The sequence below is a fragment of the Xenopus laevis genome, chromosome 8L (assembly GCF_017654675.1).
Source record: "Xenopus laevis strain J_2021 chromosome 8L, Xenopus_laevis_v10.1, whole genome shotgun sequence".
In the NCBI taxonomy this organism is placed as follows: domain Eukaryota; kingdom Metazoa; phylum Chordata; class Amphibia; order Anura; family Pipidae; genus Xenopus; species Xenopus laevis.
Genome location: NC_054385.1, coordinates 78,384,493 through 78,400,962, shown reverse-complemented (window position 1 = coordinate 78,400,962; position 16,470 = coordinate 78,384,493). Strand labels below are relative to the sequence as shown.

Below are 16,470 nucleotides of genomic sequence, written 5' to 3'. Positions count from 1 at the left end.
AATTGGCCATTCTATAACATACTAAAAGTTACCTAAAAGGTGAACCACCCCTTTAATTAAGTGCATAACATGCAGACAGTTTATTTGTGTAAGTGTTTAGTGCCTTATAAAATGTATGTAGTCTGTATTATCTGCACATTATTAGGCACCTTAGTATATTTTGTTATTGTGCTAAATTACTACAGTTATACTCTGTGTAGGTATATAGTATCGGGGTCGTAACTATAGAGGAAGCAGAACCTGAGGCTGCAGGGGGGCCCAAGAAGTATAGGGGCCCCATAAGGCCCTAATTCATATATAGTTTCAATAAATATCAGTAAAACAATTCTACCTCTAAACATTTTGGGGGCTTAAAAAATTATTTGCTGTGGGGCCCAGTAATATCTAGTTATGCCACTGTATAGTGTACTTCTTTCTTTCTGCATCTGATTCTTCTTGCTGCAGCCTTGTGTGCTGCTGATATGGGTTTATCAAACCTCGGTACTAAAACAAGAGGGTTACCTACTTCACCCTATCAATGGGAAATAAAAGGTTTTATTGCATCATATTTTTGGTGGTTATTGGTTCCAAAGTCTGGAGTCCCAGAATAAATGAAGTTCACACAGACACAAGCAGAAGAGATTTTATGTTTAGTCATATATCAGTGATGCAGGAGCTGTATACAGAGCCAAAATCAAGTCAGGAATGAATACATACCCTTGCATTGTACAATTGATAACTTGCTCTCATGTCACTTATTTGGTTACGCAAAGTCTTGATATTGCTTTAAACCCATATGCCCCAGCTTAGCGTCCAATGTATGTTGGCAAAGCTGGCTGTACTTAAAGGGAAACTATAGGTGAAACACTAGATTCTCATTAACTTTAAAAAAAAATTGCATAAACGCCTAACTCGGTCTGGTTTTCTTTTGTGTATCCAGCACAAAAAGTACTGAATTTGTGGGATAATAGAAAGAAAACATGCAAAGTTTGCACTGGGTCTTGGTCACCAACAGCAGCCAATCAGACATTTGCTTTTAAACAGCAGATTAAACTGCTGATTGGATACCAGAGCACCACCACCAGTCTCTCACAAAGAATTCCAATTCTTCCTTCCACATAGTTTTAGTAAAGGCTACAAACAGCTCTTTCAGATAAAGATGATGGATTTTTTTTAGATATATTTTTTTTATATTCTAGCTTCCACTACCATTGTAGAAATTGTGTGTGCTACAGTATTAGGAACGAAAGTCGCCCAAATCATATGTACATAAACAATACTCTGGTATCTCCCTGCATGCATAGCACAATGCTTATTGCCTGATGGTTCAGAACCCTCTGACCAAAGACACTATATACATAAAACCCTAAATGCTATAAAAAATAAAGTGCAGGTATTTACTGCAATGTTTTTGCTAACAGCTCTGCATGCAGGCATCTTTTGTCTCTTGCCCAGACAAAACCACTCATGATCTGTTTTGTTCACTGGAATTTAAGATTATATCTGTTTATGACTTGGGACAGAAAAGCTACAAAATTAAAATTAAGATCAGAATACATGATTTTCAGGCAGTTACAGGCTCTATCTGCCTCTCCTGCACCCAGGACTGCTTTATGGTATCAGTAGGCCAAAGACAAATCTCACATTGGTGGGACTTTGCCCCAAGAGATTTGTGTTGGTACTATTCTATAGGAGTGAACTTGAATGTTATTAGGCAGGCAATAAAAAAAGAGAAAAACATAGATGATCTTAAGCACTGCGTAACTTGACAGCGCTATATAAATAAATGATGATGATGATGATGATGATGATTTTGTGCTACTTGCTGGAAAACAAATTAGCAGAATCTAATTGCCCGTTTTTACATGGGGCAAAACAAGGAAAAAACTCTCAACTTGTGATTAGAAAGATCCCTTGGATTCAAGTACAAAGATATGCTTATGGTGAAGAACTCATGCAGCCAGTTAAAATGAGAGGTCTGCCATGCAAAGTTAAAGCAGATGAAAGTCCTGGCTCTTTCTGCACCCAGTTTGTATAGTCGCCCTTTTAAATAAGTAGAAGAGTAAAACAGTACAATAGTTTTTTTCCTTTTGCCCCTTTAGGATCCTAGTATAAATGAACTGTACATTTTTCTTCTATAAAAAGACATGTATCATGGGAAGGCAGCCAGTGATGAAGTAGATATAAACACTATTACAACGTACCATTGTTACAGAGGGCTCTTTGAAATATGAGCAGACTATATTTTATTGCAGGCAGCACATGCATTAATAGAATCACGCTGACAGTGTCTGGATGTTCGTCTTATACTCATTGCCTGAAACTTGATCTATTTTATTTTCAATATATGTTATTAGTTCATTTTTTAATCTTCCATGCCATTTGTATCTTATCTGTGATTACTCCTGTATTCATAGCATATGTCGGAAATTAAGTCAATGGTGTCACTCAATAAGATTCCACCCAGACTGTGCCTTCAAAGCTTTGAACAAAAAAGCAATGGGTACATGTATGGTTCAGTGAATAGTAAACTGAATATGTGTGAAAATCTGGGGTTTTGTAAGTAGTGCAGTAATTAGAAAGGATCTGCTTGTTAGTGTTCTAATGAAATCAAAGACTAATGCAGTATGAACAGCCTATCAATAACCTTTGCTCAACCTTTAATTCAACCTGTATATAGTTTAATTTTCCTTCAGGTCACTTTGTAGATCTTGGTGAAAATAACTTGGGGTGAGGAATTAGCAATCAGTATCAAAAGTTATAAACAAACAAAATAACATGCAATCTTTTCTCATTTCAGTGCTTAGACTTGTTGCTGTCCATGGTGTGCATATAAATATTAAATATCTTTAGATTTACTCTTTAACAAATAAATATCTTGCAAGCACAATTACAAATATATCTATAATAATGTTAAATCAATTAGGCTATGAATGTGCATTTCTAAACCAGTCAGTGGGTTGAATTTGTTATTAAAAATGTGCTTTGTTTTTAAAATTGGTTAAATAGAGTTAGGTCCTCTGAGTTTGTAAATGTTTGAGAAAAGAGGTCAGTAAGGGCAATAGTCAAGGTGTACTTCATCTCCAGGTTCACTTGATTTAAAAACAGAACTCCTGGCCGAATGCCTTTGTATTACTAGTTTAAGATTGTACCGAAATTCAACGCAGGGAAGTTTTCTTGGGGCAGATGAAAAGCCTCATTGGTGTCCCTTTGCGTGCAACTACAAACAGCCAATTGTTAAAAAAAAATCCAAAGGGAAAATACTCCCAGCAGGTAAACATGAAGAGGACTACATTTGTTTGTTCTCATGTGCAGCATATCCAGTATTCTTTAATACCGTCAAAAAAGTAATGTTCCATTGCTGTACATCCAAAAGAAGAGGGTGCGTTATTAAAACGTCATCATAACAAGCAGTAAGAAAATGCACCCATCAATAAAAGACTTGATTCTTGTAAAAAAAGAGCAGCACGTTTGGATTCCGCTTCTTCGGAAGACTTTAACCCTGACAGAACTTTATGGGCCATTTAAATGCCTGATGGCCCTGTTGCACTAGAGGGGTTAATTTTCCTTTACATTCTTGTGGAACAGACAAATCCAGGTACAGCAGGAAGAGCTCTCATGCTTCCCATCAAATTAGCAGAAAAGGAGACAGAAATCCACCTCCTCAATGTTTTGTGTCTTGTGTGAAAAAAAAGTGAATCTCTCATAACTTTGGCCTGTACATTTGCTGGCATCAAAAGTCATCACGGCATGTTGGCAAGTTGACAAAAGTGAAAACATTGTACTCTATCAAAATGGAGAAACACAGGAAGATGGCATAAAGGAAGAGCACATAGAGACCAAATTTCTTGTCAAGTTTCCACTTGTTTACATGGATACCAATCACCTGCAAGAAGAAAACACAAGGTAGGATTGTATACATTTTACTCTGGTCTTTAATCATACTGTTATACAGTTATACTAAATCTAATAAAGATAATTCTAAGTGTACACCTATTGGTGTACACTTAATAAGAAACTATTCAATTCGCATATTTTGTTTAAACTTTAATACATCTATTTATAAATGTTATTGTTACTGATAAATATATCCATTAATACATTTTATTAATTGTTAATACTTCCAATACATAAAGTTCTCTTAGTTGACCACACAAAAGGGTATTCTGAAAATTACTAGATTAAAAGGGATTCATTTAACTTTCTGTATGTAATAGAATTCATGTTTTTAGCATTTTCTTTATATATTTTTTTAAATATTTGCCTTCCTCCTCTGCACCTTTACAGCTATCAAATGGAAGGGTCACTGACCTCTGAGCCAAAAAACTACTGCTCTGTGAGGCTACAATTTTATTATTGTTACTTTTTATTAACTATTTTTCTATTCAGGGTAATAGTAGGGTAAATTGGAACCTAGGAACCAAGTAGAGTAAATTGGACCCTAGGAACCAAATAGCACCAGATGTTCCTAACTAAAAAGCTGTTAAACCATAGCAAAATAATTAAATAATTAAATAATTAATTAAATAACCAGTCGGCTAATAAATTGGGTGAGCTAATAATCACATCTGCAGGTGTACACAGTCATGAATCAGGACTTGGAATTTCCCTGCTTGTTTAGCTGTGTTTTAGAGCTTCTTTGCCACAATTTTGGATTTCCATCCAGGCTCCCAATTGTCATGATGATGTATGGTTGGGTATTCACAATATTGAGTTAGAAATAACCTAATTTCCTTTTCACAATTCTTTACAGAGGCTTGGAAACATACAAGGGGTCATTAACAATTTCAGATGCAACTGCCTTGTTCAATTGATGCAGGCCTCTGTAATAACTATGGTTATGAAAGAACAATATGAGTGCATTATTCACAAAGTGATAATGTTATTTATGAAGCAAATGCTTAACAGTGATGTAGCAAACTGGGTAATCTACATAACTGGTCCTGTTAGCATTGAATTATGTCAGTGGTTTTAAACATCTTTCTAGTCTTTCCTGCTTTTCTTACTACTCCTAATGGGTCTTAGGCTTTGTTGCAAACACCCAATGTTTGGGGTTCCTTAGCAGTCCTGTAGCAGTGAAGATCTGTGTCTCCAAAAATTTGCCCAGTTGTTCCCCATCTTCTATTCTGTTAATTCAGGGCTGCCGCTGTCAGTTAGGAACCGACTTTATGTAATTTTTGACAACCCCAGAGCTTTATTTTTCAGTGACAGCTTAGAGATCAATAAGACTGTGCTGAGCCACTAGCTTGCAGGGCCAGATCTAGGGGTAGGCAGAAGAGGCACCTAACTAGGGCGCAACGTTAGGGGGCGTTGGGCAGGTATCTGTTAATGGGTCTTCTGCCTACCCCTAGTTGCTCCTTTTGGCTGCTCTCCCTCCCCTCTGTCACTCTCCTCTCCATCCCCTCTGTCATTCTCCTCTCTGTCATTCCCCCTCCCTCCCCTCTGCCATTCTTCCCACCCTTCCCTGTGCACACATGGGTAGGTCTAGACTTAGAGTCAAAATAGACTCTGGCCTTTCAGATACACAGAGGCCCAATCACCCCCACCAGCCCACTAAATACTGACTTTCTATGGCACCTTTTAGCAGTCCATCTGGCATTTGCCAGAACCCACAGATTGGCAGTCTGAGCCTGCACATGGGGGGGACGTGGTGGCCAGCCGGTTTGCCTAGGGCGCCCAGTTGGCTTAGCCTGGTCATTTTATTGACTGCAATATATTGTAATATGCATGTTTGGTATATTGGCATCCAACCTGAGGCCTTACAGCTATTCTTTTAACTCAAACTACCACAGTGGCACAATGTTTCGAATTTCTGCCTTACAGGGCTGTGGCACTACATTCTATTCCAACCTGGGCACTGCCGGTAAGGAGCTTGTATTTTCTCTATGTTTGGTGGATTTCCTCCCACATGGCAAAATATACAGGCAGGTTAATTGGCTTCTCATAACACTGACCATGATGTGTTTGAATGTGATAGGGACCTTAGACTTTAATCTCCTCTGGGGCAGAGACGGATGTAAATGATTTATAACCTCTGTAAAGCCCTAAGGGATATGTCAGTGTTATATAATGTATAAAAAAAGAATTTCACCATGGAAAAAATAGGTTCTTGGAGTTGTACCTATAACAGTAGAAATGCCCCAGATTGAATATCCCTGATTTATGCAGGGAGCTTATGGTCATCCTGTAATACCCTTCTGCCTTTCTGACAAATGGATGCTGGTGCTCTGTGCAATGTGCCAGAAGTGAGGATCCTACCCACTAGCCATTAATCGGTTAAGCTTGCCTATCTAAGGCTGCATTGTTTTGCAAGATATCATGGTTTGCTTAACTGCTACACTTGTATCATAAAAAAATAATAAACTGGTCCATGAAAAGATGTAGAACTAACTAAGTTAATTTAACGTTTTCCTTGAAGAAAATAATTCTAACAAATAATAGTAGGACTGTTACTCAACAGCTAATAGGTCTACTGAAAGATAATGCACTGATCTGTTGATAACTCCTGCTCAAGTTAAATCTTTTAATGCGGGATCAAGTGCATTAACCTGTGAAGACCTTAGAAAATCACCAGGATTGAACTCAGTGCTGCCAGCCCCTGAATCAAACTACAAAGCAACTCCAAAGCAGTTGCACTCAGATGATGCATGCATGATTCACATTATAGTGGTTATGTCTGCACCTGGATATCCACCTACAGACACATGGATAGACAGACAGATACACAATTATTAGAAAGTGGCACGGTGGAATAAGCTACCTTACCTACATGCCACCTAAGTGGTTTAGAAAGAGCAGAATCTCAAGAGAACTATATGTAGGAGTATATGTATTTGATGTGCAATTAATATGCAATGCAGCTTGTCTAATAATAATAACAAGAGAGAAATACAAAGTGCATAGGTTTCTTGTTTGCTCTTAGATATGAGAACTGAAACAACTTACAGTGAGGGCCACAGATCCCAGTAACAGAAAGACTGAGTACACCAAACCTTTGCTGTTAATCTTCACCTGGAACAGGAAAAGATTCATGAGCATATATTGTTATTTAACATCCTCCCCCACTGCCCTACTGCTGCAAATCCTTAAATGCTATGTTGTTATACAGAGAGCAATTTATATTCCTAGTTTTTAATTTTTAAAGATTTATTATACCCCAGAGTTGCTACAAATCCAAAAATACTCAAGCTAAAACCTGTGGAGGTCATGTAGAAGTTAATGGCAGATGTCCCTTTTACAATACGTAGATGTTTCTTGACATTGTGATCTGTGCTGGTTTTCGTGTGATAAACTGTAAAGGTAGGGGTTTTCGTATGACAACTTGAAATGGTCATATGATTTGAATTGTCCCCTAATTTATACTTTTCCTGCACCAACTTTTTCGAGCTGATTTTTTGATAAATAATTAAATTTTTGAATGGGAGTCGGGTCGAATTTGTGTTAATATAAAAATGGGATAAATACAAGTTTTAGTAAATACCCCCTTAGTGTTATACATCCAACACTCTAGTGTTTTTAATATATATATATATATATATATATATATATACACACACACACACACACACACACATATTCTGAGTATATGCAGCACATCCGCACATCCCTTCAGTGTTATATGCACATCACTGGGCACCTTAAAGGGAATGTGAACCAAAAAAATGTTTTGCCTTAAAAAAGAAAACATAATTCTAAGCAACTTTGCAATATAGATTAATTATAACTGGTCTATGTTTTTTTAAGTTATTTGTATATGTATTATCAATAAAGTAAGTGTCTGTTCCTTTCTATTCTCTCCCCAGGTGTCTCAGACTGTTGATACAATGTAAGACAATACTTTTTTTGAGTTCAGTTGTTTTCAGATTGTTCCCCAGGAATAAATACTTTTTTAAATTACTTTCCATTTTTCTTTTTTACAGTTTTTTTTCAAAATCTAAGTTTAAAGTTTACTGTTCCTGTCTGGTCTTTGAGTCTGGCAGCTCAGTAATTCATTTGCAGACTCTAAACTGTAACAATTTTGCAACATATAGTTGATACCCCCCAAGCTGCTTTAGAAGGTGAAAAATTTACTTTTCCACTTCCATATATAGAAAAACGGTCACACATAGAAAATAGAAAGTAATTGGAAAAAGTCTTTATTTCTGGTGAACTATCTGAAACCAACCAAACTGGAAAAAGTATTGGAAGGTGAACAACCCCTTAAACAGACCTGTCTTTCCTGGGGAACTAAGACTTTTTTAACATTGTTTAAAAAGTAACAACCAGGAGTTAAGCCAATGCTGCTTTTTAGCATTTTTTTTTTTTACAAATAAACTTTAAAAACTCTGAACATTTTTTATTAAATGTATATTGCAAATTTGCTTAGAATCATGTTTTCGGATCGAGGTTTTTTAATACCAAATTTATTTAGCCCCCAAAGCAGAAAAAATCAAACTTTTCAAGCTTGTCAAGGTCCTGTAGAAGTCAATGGCAGATGTCCCTTTTCTGATTTGAAGATTTCGTGGTCTGCACTGGGTTTGGTACGATAATCCGAAAAATTGAGCGATTCAGGAGTAAGTTTTTTCATGATTTTATCAAGACTTTTCCCAACCCAATTTTTTAAGTTATTTTATTAATAAATAAGGTAAAATCATGGATGGGAGTTTGATTGAGTTTCTTTTATTTAAATTATGAGAACAATTTGAGTTTTAGTAAATAACCCCATGAATGTCTCTATAGCATTAACTTATGTTATATAAAAAGTACTGATCATCATTACAATTTTACTCACAAAGAACCTTATACCTTTACAGTGTCATAATCACAGCAATGTGCAGCTTTAGTGTACACACAGCATTCTAGAGAGAGTAGTGCACAAGTGTGAAGCTAACAGTACTTCACATCCTTGTTTTATTATGTGCACACTGTTGCTCATTCTGTTCGGGGTATGTACTTAACAGCACATCCCTGCAGTGTAAGTTCATATGTATATATGTATATTACTTACTGTAGATCCATAGTTAATAACCATTGTTTGCAACCCCCATGGTAATCCAAGTCCTACAAGGATGTCAAATACATTGCTTCCAATGCTATTTGATACAGCCATGTCCCCAAGTCCTGGAACACAAATGTTTAAATAGCAAAAAAACATAAATAAATACATTATTATGAAAAAATAAATAAAATAAAGCAGAAAGTAGAGGTCTGTACTTTGTAATATGCAGAGAGAGATAGATAGATACAGTATATCTGAATAAGAATAAGTGCTGCATAACCTCATCAATTCTACTTTTAATAGGGCTGTCTTTTTTATGGTAGTGAAAGTGGAGGTCAAATAATCTGATGCCAAAAAGTCTTCATTTGTAGCTGCGATAAACATGTAAAATACTGAGGTGCTTAATCAGAATGCAGGAAGGGGGGAATATGTAGTTAATCAGTTTCACTTTGCAGACTAAAATAAGGGTTTGATTCCTTGCCTGTATAGAGAAGATGCAATTTCTTAGGCTTTCTTGGTGTTTGGTGGCAAGTGATTATGGTTAAAATTACGAAAACAATTTATGAAAGACACCAAGCAAAAAAATAATACAGTTGTAGGTAGTCATGAAAGGAATGTACCTTGTCTGGCCACTATTAAACTTGCCATGCAGTCTGGAACACTAGTCCCTGCAGCCAGAAAAGTAATGCCCATGATCACATCAGGTATTCCAAGCGTGTATCCAATCACAGTCACCTGTACAGTAAAAAACAGAAATGAAAATGGCAGCACTTTTCCTAGTCCCACTATACAGATATGTATTCTTTATTTATAGCCACCAAAGGGAAAGCAGACTGATACAGTAGATGTATATATTACTGCAGCAGAAGAATAGACACCTTCCTGATACAAAATATGGTAGCAGTGATCAGCATTCCAGCTGCTGCTAAACTAAAACTCCCAGCATCTGTTGTCAGCCACCTTTAGGGAATTGTAGTTTAGCTGCACCAGGTTATGTATCATATGGAATTTTTCAGGCTGCACCATCTGGTTTCTGGAGTCAGCCATATGAATCGTAACAGCTTGTCTGATTGCAAAGCACTAAGACTGGCAGACCTGTAAGTCATTGTACCTGTTATTGATATACAGCAGAATCTCAGTTTTCTTACCTGCAGAGAAAGGTATTATGGGCAATTTAAATATAATCTTTATAACCAGCTACATGCAAGCATCTACTACTGCATGCTGGATATGCCCACATGATTATAGGAAACAGCTTGCACACACATTTGGGTTTATTTATTGGAATGGGAAGATAATTCACTCAATAATCCACCAATGTGAATCCCATTAATTTGTAAAGGCTTTTGAAGTCCTTCATGGATACATCTGATACAAATGCCCCATAGTGTATATAAATGTTACAGCAGATGTCAATGCAAAGTGAAATAATATCACTGCAAGAGCAGCATCGTTGGGGAATATATTGCACATTGTTTAGTTTATCAATGATTGTAGGGTCCCTGTACTTACCTTACTGTCTGCCCTATGTCTTGGTAAGGATAGGGCTGCCTTGCGCACGCTGACACTTTGCTCTGCATCTCACGCATTATTTTTTTATCCAGCATGAGTGCAGCCAGACCCTAGGCAGAAGTTTTCTTTGAATGAGCACTATTTAATAATAGTTTACTTTTCTTCTACTAGAAAACAGCTGCATGTGCAGGTCTCCAACACTGCATACCATGTGTATGATCACTAATGCAGAACAGGAGACTCATGGGGACACATCTGTAAAACTCTACAGGATTTCTCTGACATATATTCCATTTGCAATTAATACAGAGAAAAAATGTCTTAAATCAAAATAGAAAAAATGGAATTTAAATGAGCTCATATGGAATATATTGTTTATTCCACAACTGACGCATCCACACACACAGGCTTTTTGAAATTAGGGCATAGCAACATATTTTTGTTCAGAGCACATAATTGGATCCAATGAATAACGTTGGTTCTATTTTCATCTCCTTTCATAGCTTTAAAAAATGAAAAACTGTGGCCCCATCATATCTGTTCTGTGAATTTCAGTGTGTTACTTCCCAACCAAAAAAAGACACCAATGCTATAACCTTATCTCTTTTATCATCTCTTCCTTTTCTGATGATTTATGCCTGCAACAGCAGGGAGCAATTTACCCTTGAGCAAGTCAATCAGTGTTCAAGGACAGCGAAGGCTTAAACTCCAGCATGGCTAGGATCAGTGGCATTACTAGAACTTACTACACCCTACAGCAAACTCAATGCATATGGGTTAGTGTCCCATTTACAAAGCTACCATTATACAGACCTGAGAGATAGAATTAGGAGTAGAGGTATTGTACTCCTACTCCTATATGTTGTTAGTACTGATTCTGGTCCTACTGCATTCTTATTGATCCACACTGCTATATTTCATTGAGTGTTCAGTAATAGTTAACAGGCACTGGCTTCCAAAACACTTGTGCAATTGATATGATAACTATGTATAAATATATAAGGGGATCATATAATAATCTCTCTAATGCTTTATTTACCAGTAGGTCTTTCCAGCTGACACGAGGTCACCCATTCCAATTAGAAGAAAAGAGGTTGCGCCTAAATATTCGGAAGGGGTTTTTTACAGTGAGAGCTGTGAAGATGTGGAATTCTCTCCCTGAATCAGTTGTACAGGCTGATACATTAGATAGCTTTAAGAAGGGGTTGGATGGCTTTTTAGCAAGTAAGGGAATACAGAGTTATGGGAGATAGCTCATAGTACAAGTTGATCCAGGGACTAGTCCGATTGCCATTTTGGAGTCAGGAAGGAATTTTCCCCCCTCTGAGGCAAATTGGAGAGGCTTCAGATGTTTTTTTTGCCTTCCTCTGGATCAACTGGCAGATAGATAGTTAATAAAAAAAAGGTTGAAAAAAAAGGTTGAACTCGATGGACATGTGTCTTTTTTCAACCTTACTTACTATGTTACTATGTATTGCTGTGCACCATGTTGCCTTACACCCCATATATTTGTACTCCTACTCCGATATGTTGTTAGTAGTGATTCTGGTCCTACTACATTCTTATTGATCCACGCTGCTATATTTCATTGAGTGTTCAGTAATATTTAACAGGCACTGGCTTGCAACACACTTGTGCAATTGTGGTGCACCATGTTGCCTTAAACCTCATACATTTGTCTACATTCATACAAAAGGTTGTGATATTAAGAATACTATATGTCAAATAACAATACTAGAAAGCTCAGTTATGAAGCACAACTGTGTTTTAGTCATTGCGTGAATTTATGCCAATCATTAAAAAGTACCGATGCCCAAAGTCATTTCATTCAGTTGTGCGTTATGGTGGCAAGTGCCAATGTGCCCCAGAAATCTTTTCAGGTGAATCAGTTCGGTGTACCAATGAACACAGGGAAACACTGAAGGTTGGCATTAGTCGCAGGGTTTCCACTGTGCACTGCTACTGATGTCCTTGCTTTGGGATCAGAGTCCCTGTTTACTGTCACTCCAGTATTTCAGGAACCAAACAAAAACACACAGCAACTTGTGATGTTCTGAAGGAGTCTGTCTGCTGGCTGCTTTAATGGCTGACTGCCTGAACTAGGTGTGAATTTAATAATATATTTGCATGTACTTGCAATCCATTCTGTGACTCAGGCAACAGGACCATGTACAGTACATGAAACAGAATACACCCTTTACTCACCATCCAAACCATAATGTATGAGAAGATGGCAATCCACAGCGTGGATGCTATAAATGTCAGCATGAAGAAGTTTTCCCAGCGTGGCTTGCTGCAGTTTGGGATGGTGAAATAGAGTATACATATTAAGGGCCATGAGAAAGCCCACTTAAACTTGTTGGCACAACCACCTAAAGAAAGAAAGATATCAAATGGTAAACATTAGGGTTCTTTGGCAGGGCAAGAAAAGTATGTGTTTTACAAACAAAACTTAAGACAAGAGGTATGTGGACGACTGTACAGGCAATAAGTGGTGGAGAATATGGTGGTTATATTTCATCATTCAAAAACGATTCAGTAACAAGTTACTGGAAATTAAACTGACTAGTTACTACTAGTATTAAAGTAACTTTTATAACTGCCTGATAATGGTTATTAACTTTAACAGCTACTGGATGACATCAGACACTTCATCTTTTCTGTATAAGTAAATGGTGTAATTAATTAATTAAATGGTGCAATGCTGCAAATTCTGTGCTGCTTGACTCTCCTCCATATCACCCAACCACACACACCCATCAAAACCTGCTTTTTTATTTAACCCCTGTTATAGCCTACACTTCCAGTAGTTTAGAGTTTGTGCCCTGTGAGCAATTCCCACCTGTAAATAGCATGTTAATTATATTTCAGCACAATTTTAATCTTTTAAGTTCTTACTGGGCACTGAAAAGGGAACCAAATAATTGGCCTCGTTCTCTTCTTGATAGTCATCTTTGTCCACATGTAGGCCTCCATTCTCTAGTAATTCTTGCTTTCCATCCAGTGTTGTGGTGCTCATTCCATTGGCAGAGTGGAGAAGTCGCTGCCTCTGTGGACAGAAAGTATATTTTCAAAATCCAATAGGAAAGTTTTCTTTCTCTGTATTGCTGTTAGCACAGCTGTATAATGCTGAAGCATATGCACAGTAGTCTGAAAGCCATATTATCTTAACCCTTGGGCTTCTGGCTGTCTCCAGGAGAGCTGCTGTCTAGAAGGATCCAGAAAGTTACATTCAATATTATATATTTGAAAATGTTATATTATATATTTTTCTTTATTGAAAGAGCACTTATTTAAATGGTGTTCATTGGATAATTAAAGTGCATGACAGCCAGGATGGTCTAATTTTCAATGCATAGGATTATTGTCACATAGTTTATAGGTATTATAACAAATTGGCAGCCTTCCTTGCCCTTTAGGCACCAAACACCATATATAACTCTTGTAGCCACGGCCCGGTGAAGAATACAAGGAAAGAACCCTCAGCCTTCTTGGAAATGCTTGGCAGCATCACATTCCTAAATGACTCACCCTGTGGCAGAGAATGAATGTTTTAGGTTCATATGCAAACTGAAAGTACCAGGTAGAAGCACCTCCACAACATATTAAATCACAACAAAGCCATAAATGAGATCCTATAAAGTAATAAAGTATTCATTAACACGAGAAATAAGGAATACAATATGTGTATTTTTAGACTGTTTCAGATCTACATGAACAAAACAGTAGCATTCTGTGTAATTTTAAATACAAATACATATGTCTGATAAATCTAAGGGGAAATATGAGCAATTTTTCTTTTAAGTGTTTATTTTAATTGAATAGGAATCTGTGTCACCTAAAATACTTTTTTAGCTATAAGTGTGTGGGCTTCGATCTTCTTTCTACCTACTCAGTGGGAAAAGGGCAGCAGCAGATGTGCTTAAAATACCTGACAGCTGAGGAAAGATTGCATTAGGGAAATTCACTATTCTAATGTGGCCTAGAATGTTCTGCATACAGGAAAGCTTCACTGCTAGTATATTGTGTCAGCTATAACACAAACACCAAATCTTCCCACCAAAAGTATAAGGCCATACAGATTTAAGGAACAATCATAAGGTTTTAATATAATTTCCAGTAATGATTTCCTGATGGTTAGTATCTTGGTAAAGGTTCTTTTTCCACTGAAGCATCAGTTAGTACAGAACCAAAGACCTTATGGAACTAGTACTAAAATGAATCAATATTTTATACCTATAATTTTAACCTATATTCCTATAAGCTTGTATGATGTAAAAAGCAGCAGTCAAAAGTTGAATTTTAAGTAGAATAGTAACTGAAAATTTGTCATATCACTAAGGGGGTTATTTATTAAAATTAGAATGTTAAAATCTCGAAAAATGTTAGTTATTTTCACTAGAAAACTCAAATTTTTCAAGGAAAAAAAACTTGAATTTTTTGTCATTTATTATACCCCAATGCTGCAAAAAGCCAGTTTCCGCCATCTCAGCCCTGTCGAGGTCCTGTATAATTTTTCGTGGTCTGTGCTGGGTTTAGGCTGAAAATCTGACTTTTTTTGGGGGTTTTGGGCAAAAACTCAAAAAAATCAAGCCATTTGGGAAAAAAGCCCGAAAAAAGGTATGCAATTCAGGGGAAAAGCCAGAAAAATTTGAGCAATTCAGGAAAAAGCCCAAAAAAATCAAGTGATTTGGGTTTTTCCGTGATCCAATTAAAGTTTTTTATTAATACATAAGCTAAAATTGGGAATGGGAGTTTGGTCGTGGTTTTTTTTTTAAATAAAATATGAGATAAATTTGGATTCTCGTGAATAACTCCCTGTATGTTCCAGGCCAAGTCCCTTTCATAAGGCTATACAAAAGTTTGGTCCCCCATTCTAAAATCCTATGTTAAATTAAAATCCTATGTTATGCCAGGCTAATGGTTGTGAGGACCAGGAGGAATCCAGAAGTCAGCAGAGTAGCCAGCTAGACCCTTTGCTGAGTCAGGCAGGACTGAAGTGCAGTCAAATCAGTAACAACAGGTCAGGTTTAAGCAGCAGGTTCCAGGTCAGAACAAGACCACAAGCACATCAAGGACATATGGGTGTTGCCTCTAATGAATCTAATGATGTTGAATATCTCAGCCCCTCCTGCTGTGGTATGCTGCCAATATACTTTAAAATACTGTCATTTTCTATTAAAAAAAAATCAGAATTAAAGTATGAGTACACAAAGAAAAAAAATCTCAAACTCAAACCTCTATATAAGGGCTGTGTTCCCTCTTATCCTTAACATCAAACCTCTTCTTTGTCTGGAGTGCATTGCTCATGGTTGTATTATTGACAGAAAATGGTATTTGCTGTTCTATGGAAAGTACGCTTTGATCTGTTTCCTTTTACAGCCAAAATGCTTCAGGCTCTGGGTCCCCCTAGCAGCTGCTCCTGTGATGCACTGCAGTTTTACCCACTAAACCTATCATGCAAATGCCATTGCTTTTCAACTTACTGGGGAAGAACATTAAAAAAAGGTTATTGTAACAGTTTATGGTTACCATACACAGCAATGAAACTATAAGCCACATCTGCAATTCTCCTGCATTTATAGCATTTTATAAAACATACAACATATGCAAACTATATATGAAAGGGAATGTGCTGTAGCCAGATCAAAAGGAATCTGTAAGTGAGATGAGCATGTGCTGCATAAAGTCAAGTCACATTTCTGTAATTTTTGTGCTTACAAAAACAAATATATATATATGTGATATATAGCAGAACACACATAGCTACAATGGGACATAAACTAATGTTGCATGGTAAAATATTTTGCTCTTCAATGATTTAAAGCAGGACTGTACAGTAATAAGCAGTCAGTTAATGCTGTTTTACAAATACACTTCAAAGTGGCTTAAACACTATTTACCAAGTTCTATGGCCGCACTGGATGCAAACAGTGACATCACCATTTACATCCCTGTGGCTTTTTTTGCTTGATGGCAATCACTATGCCATTCTATACCCA

The 16,470-nt window shown here is 36.9% G+C and overlaps 1 protein-coding gene across 2 annotated transcripts in view; it reads right to left on the bottom strand.

Annotated features, from left to right (window-relative positions):
- Nucleotides 1–608: 608 nt before the first annotated feature.
- LOC108698722 (sodium/potassium/calcium exchanger 4) overlaps nt 609–16,470 on the bottom strand; it is a 79,917-nt gene continuing 64,055 nt past the window's right edge. For both annotated transcript variants that reach the window (XM_018230435.2, XM_041573018.1), the window contains exons 12-17: nt 13,367–13,517; nt 12,674–12,840; nt 9,577–9,691; nt 8,966–9,078; nt 6,925–6,990; nt 609–3,865 (exon numbers count right to left, since the gene is read on the bottom strand). In XM_018230435.2, the coding sequence (XP_018085924.1) occupies nt 3,713–3,865; nt 6,925–6,990; nt 8,966–9,078; nt 9,577–9,691; nt 12,674–12,840; nt 13,367–13,517 (765 nt within the window). In that variant the 3' untranslated portion in view covers nt 609–3,712. The remainder of the gene's footprint in view (nt 3,866–6,924; nt 6,991–8,965; nt 9,079–9,576; nt 9,692–12,673; nt 12,841–13,366; nt 13,518–16,470) is intronic.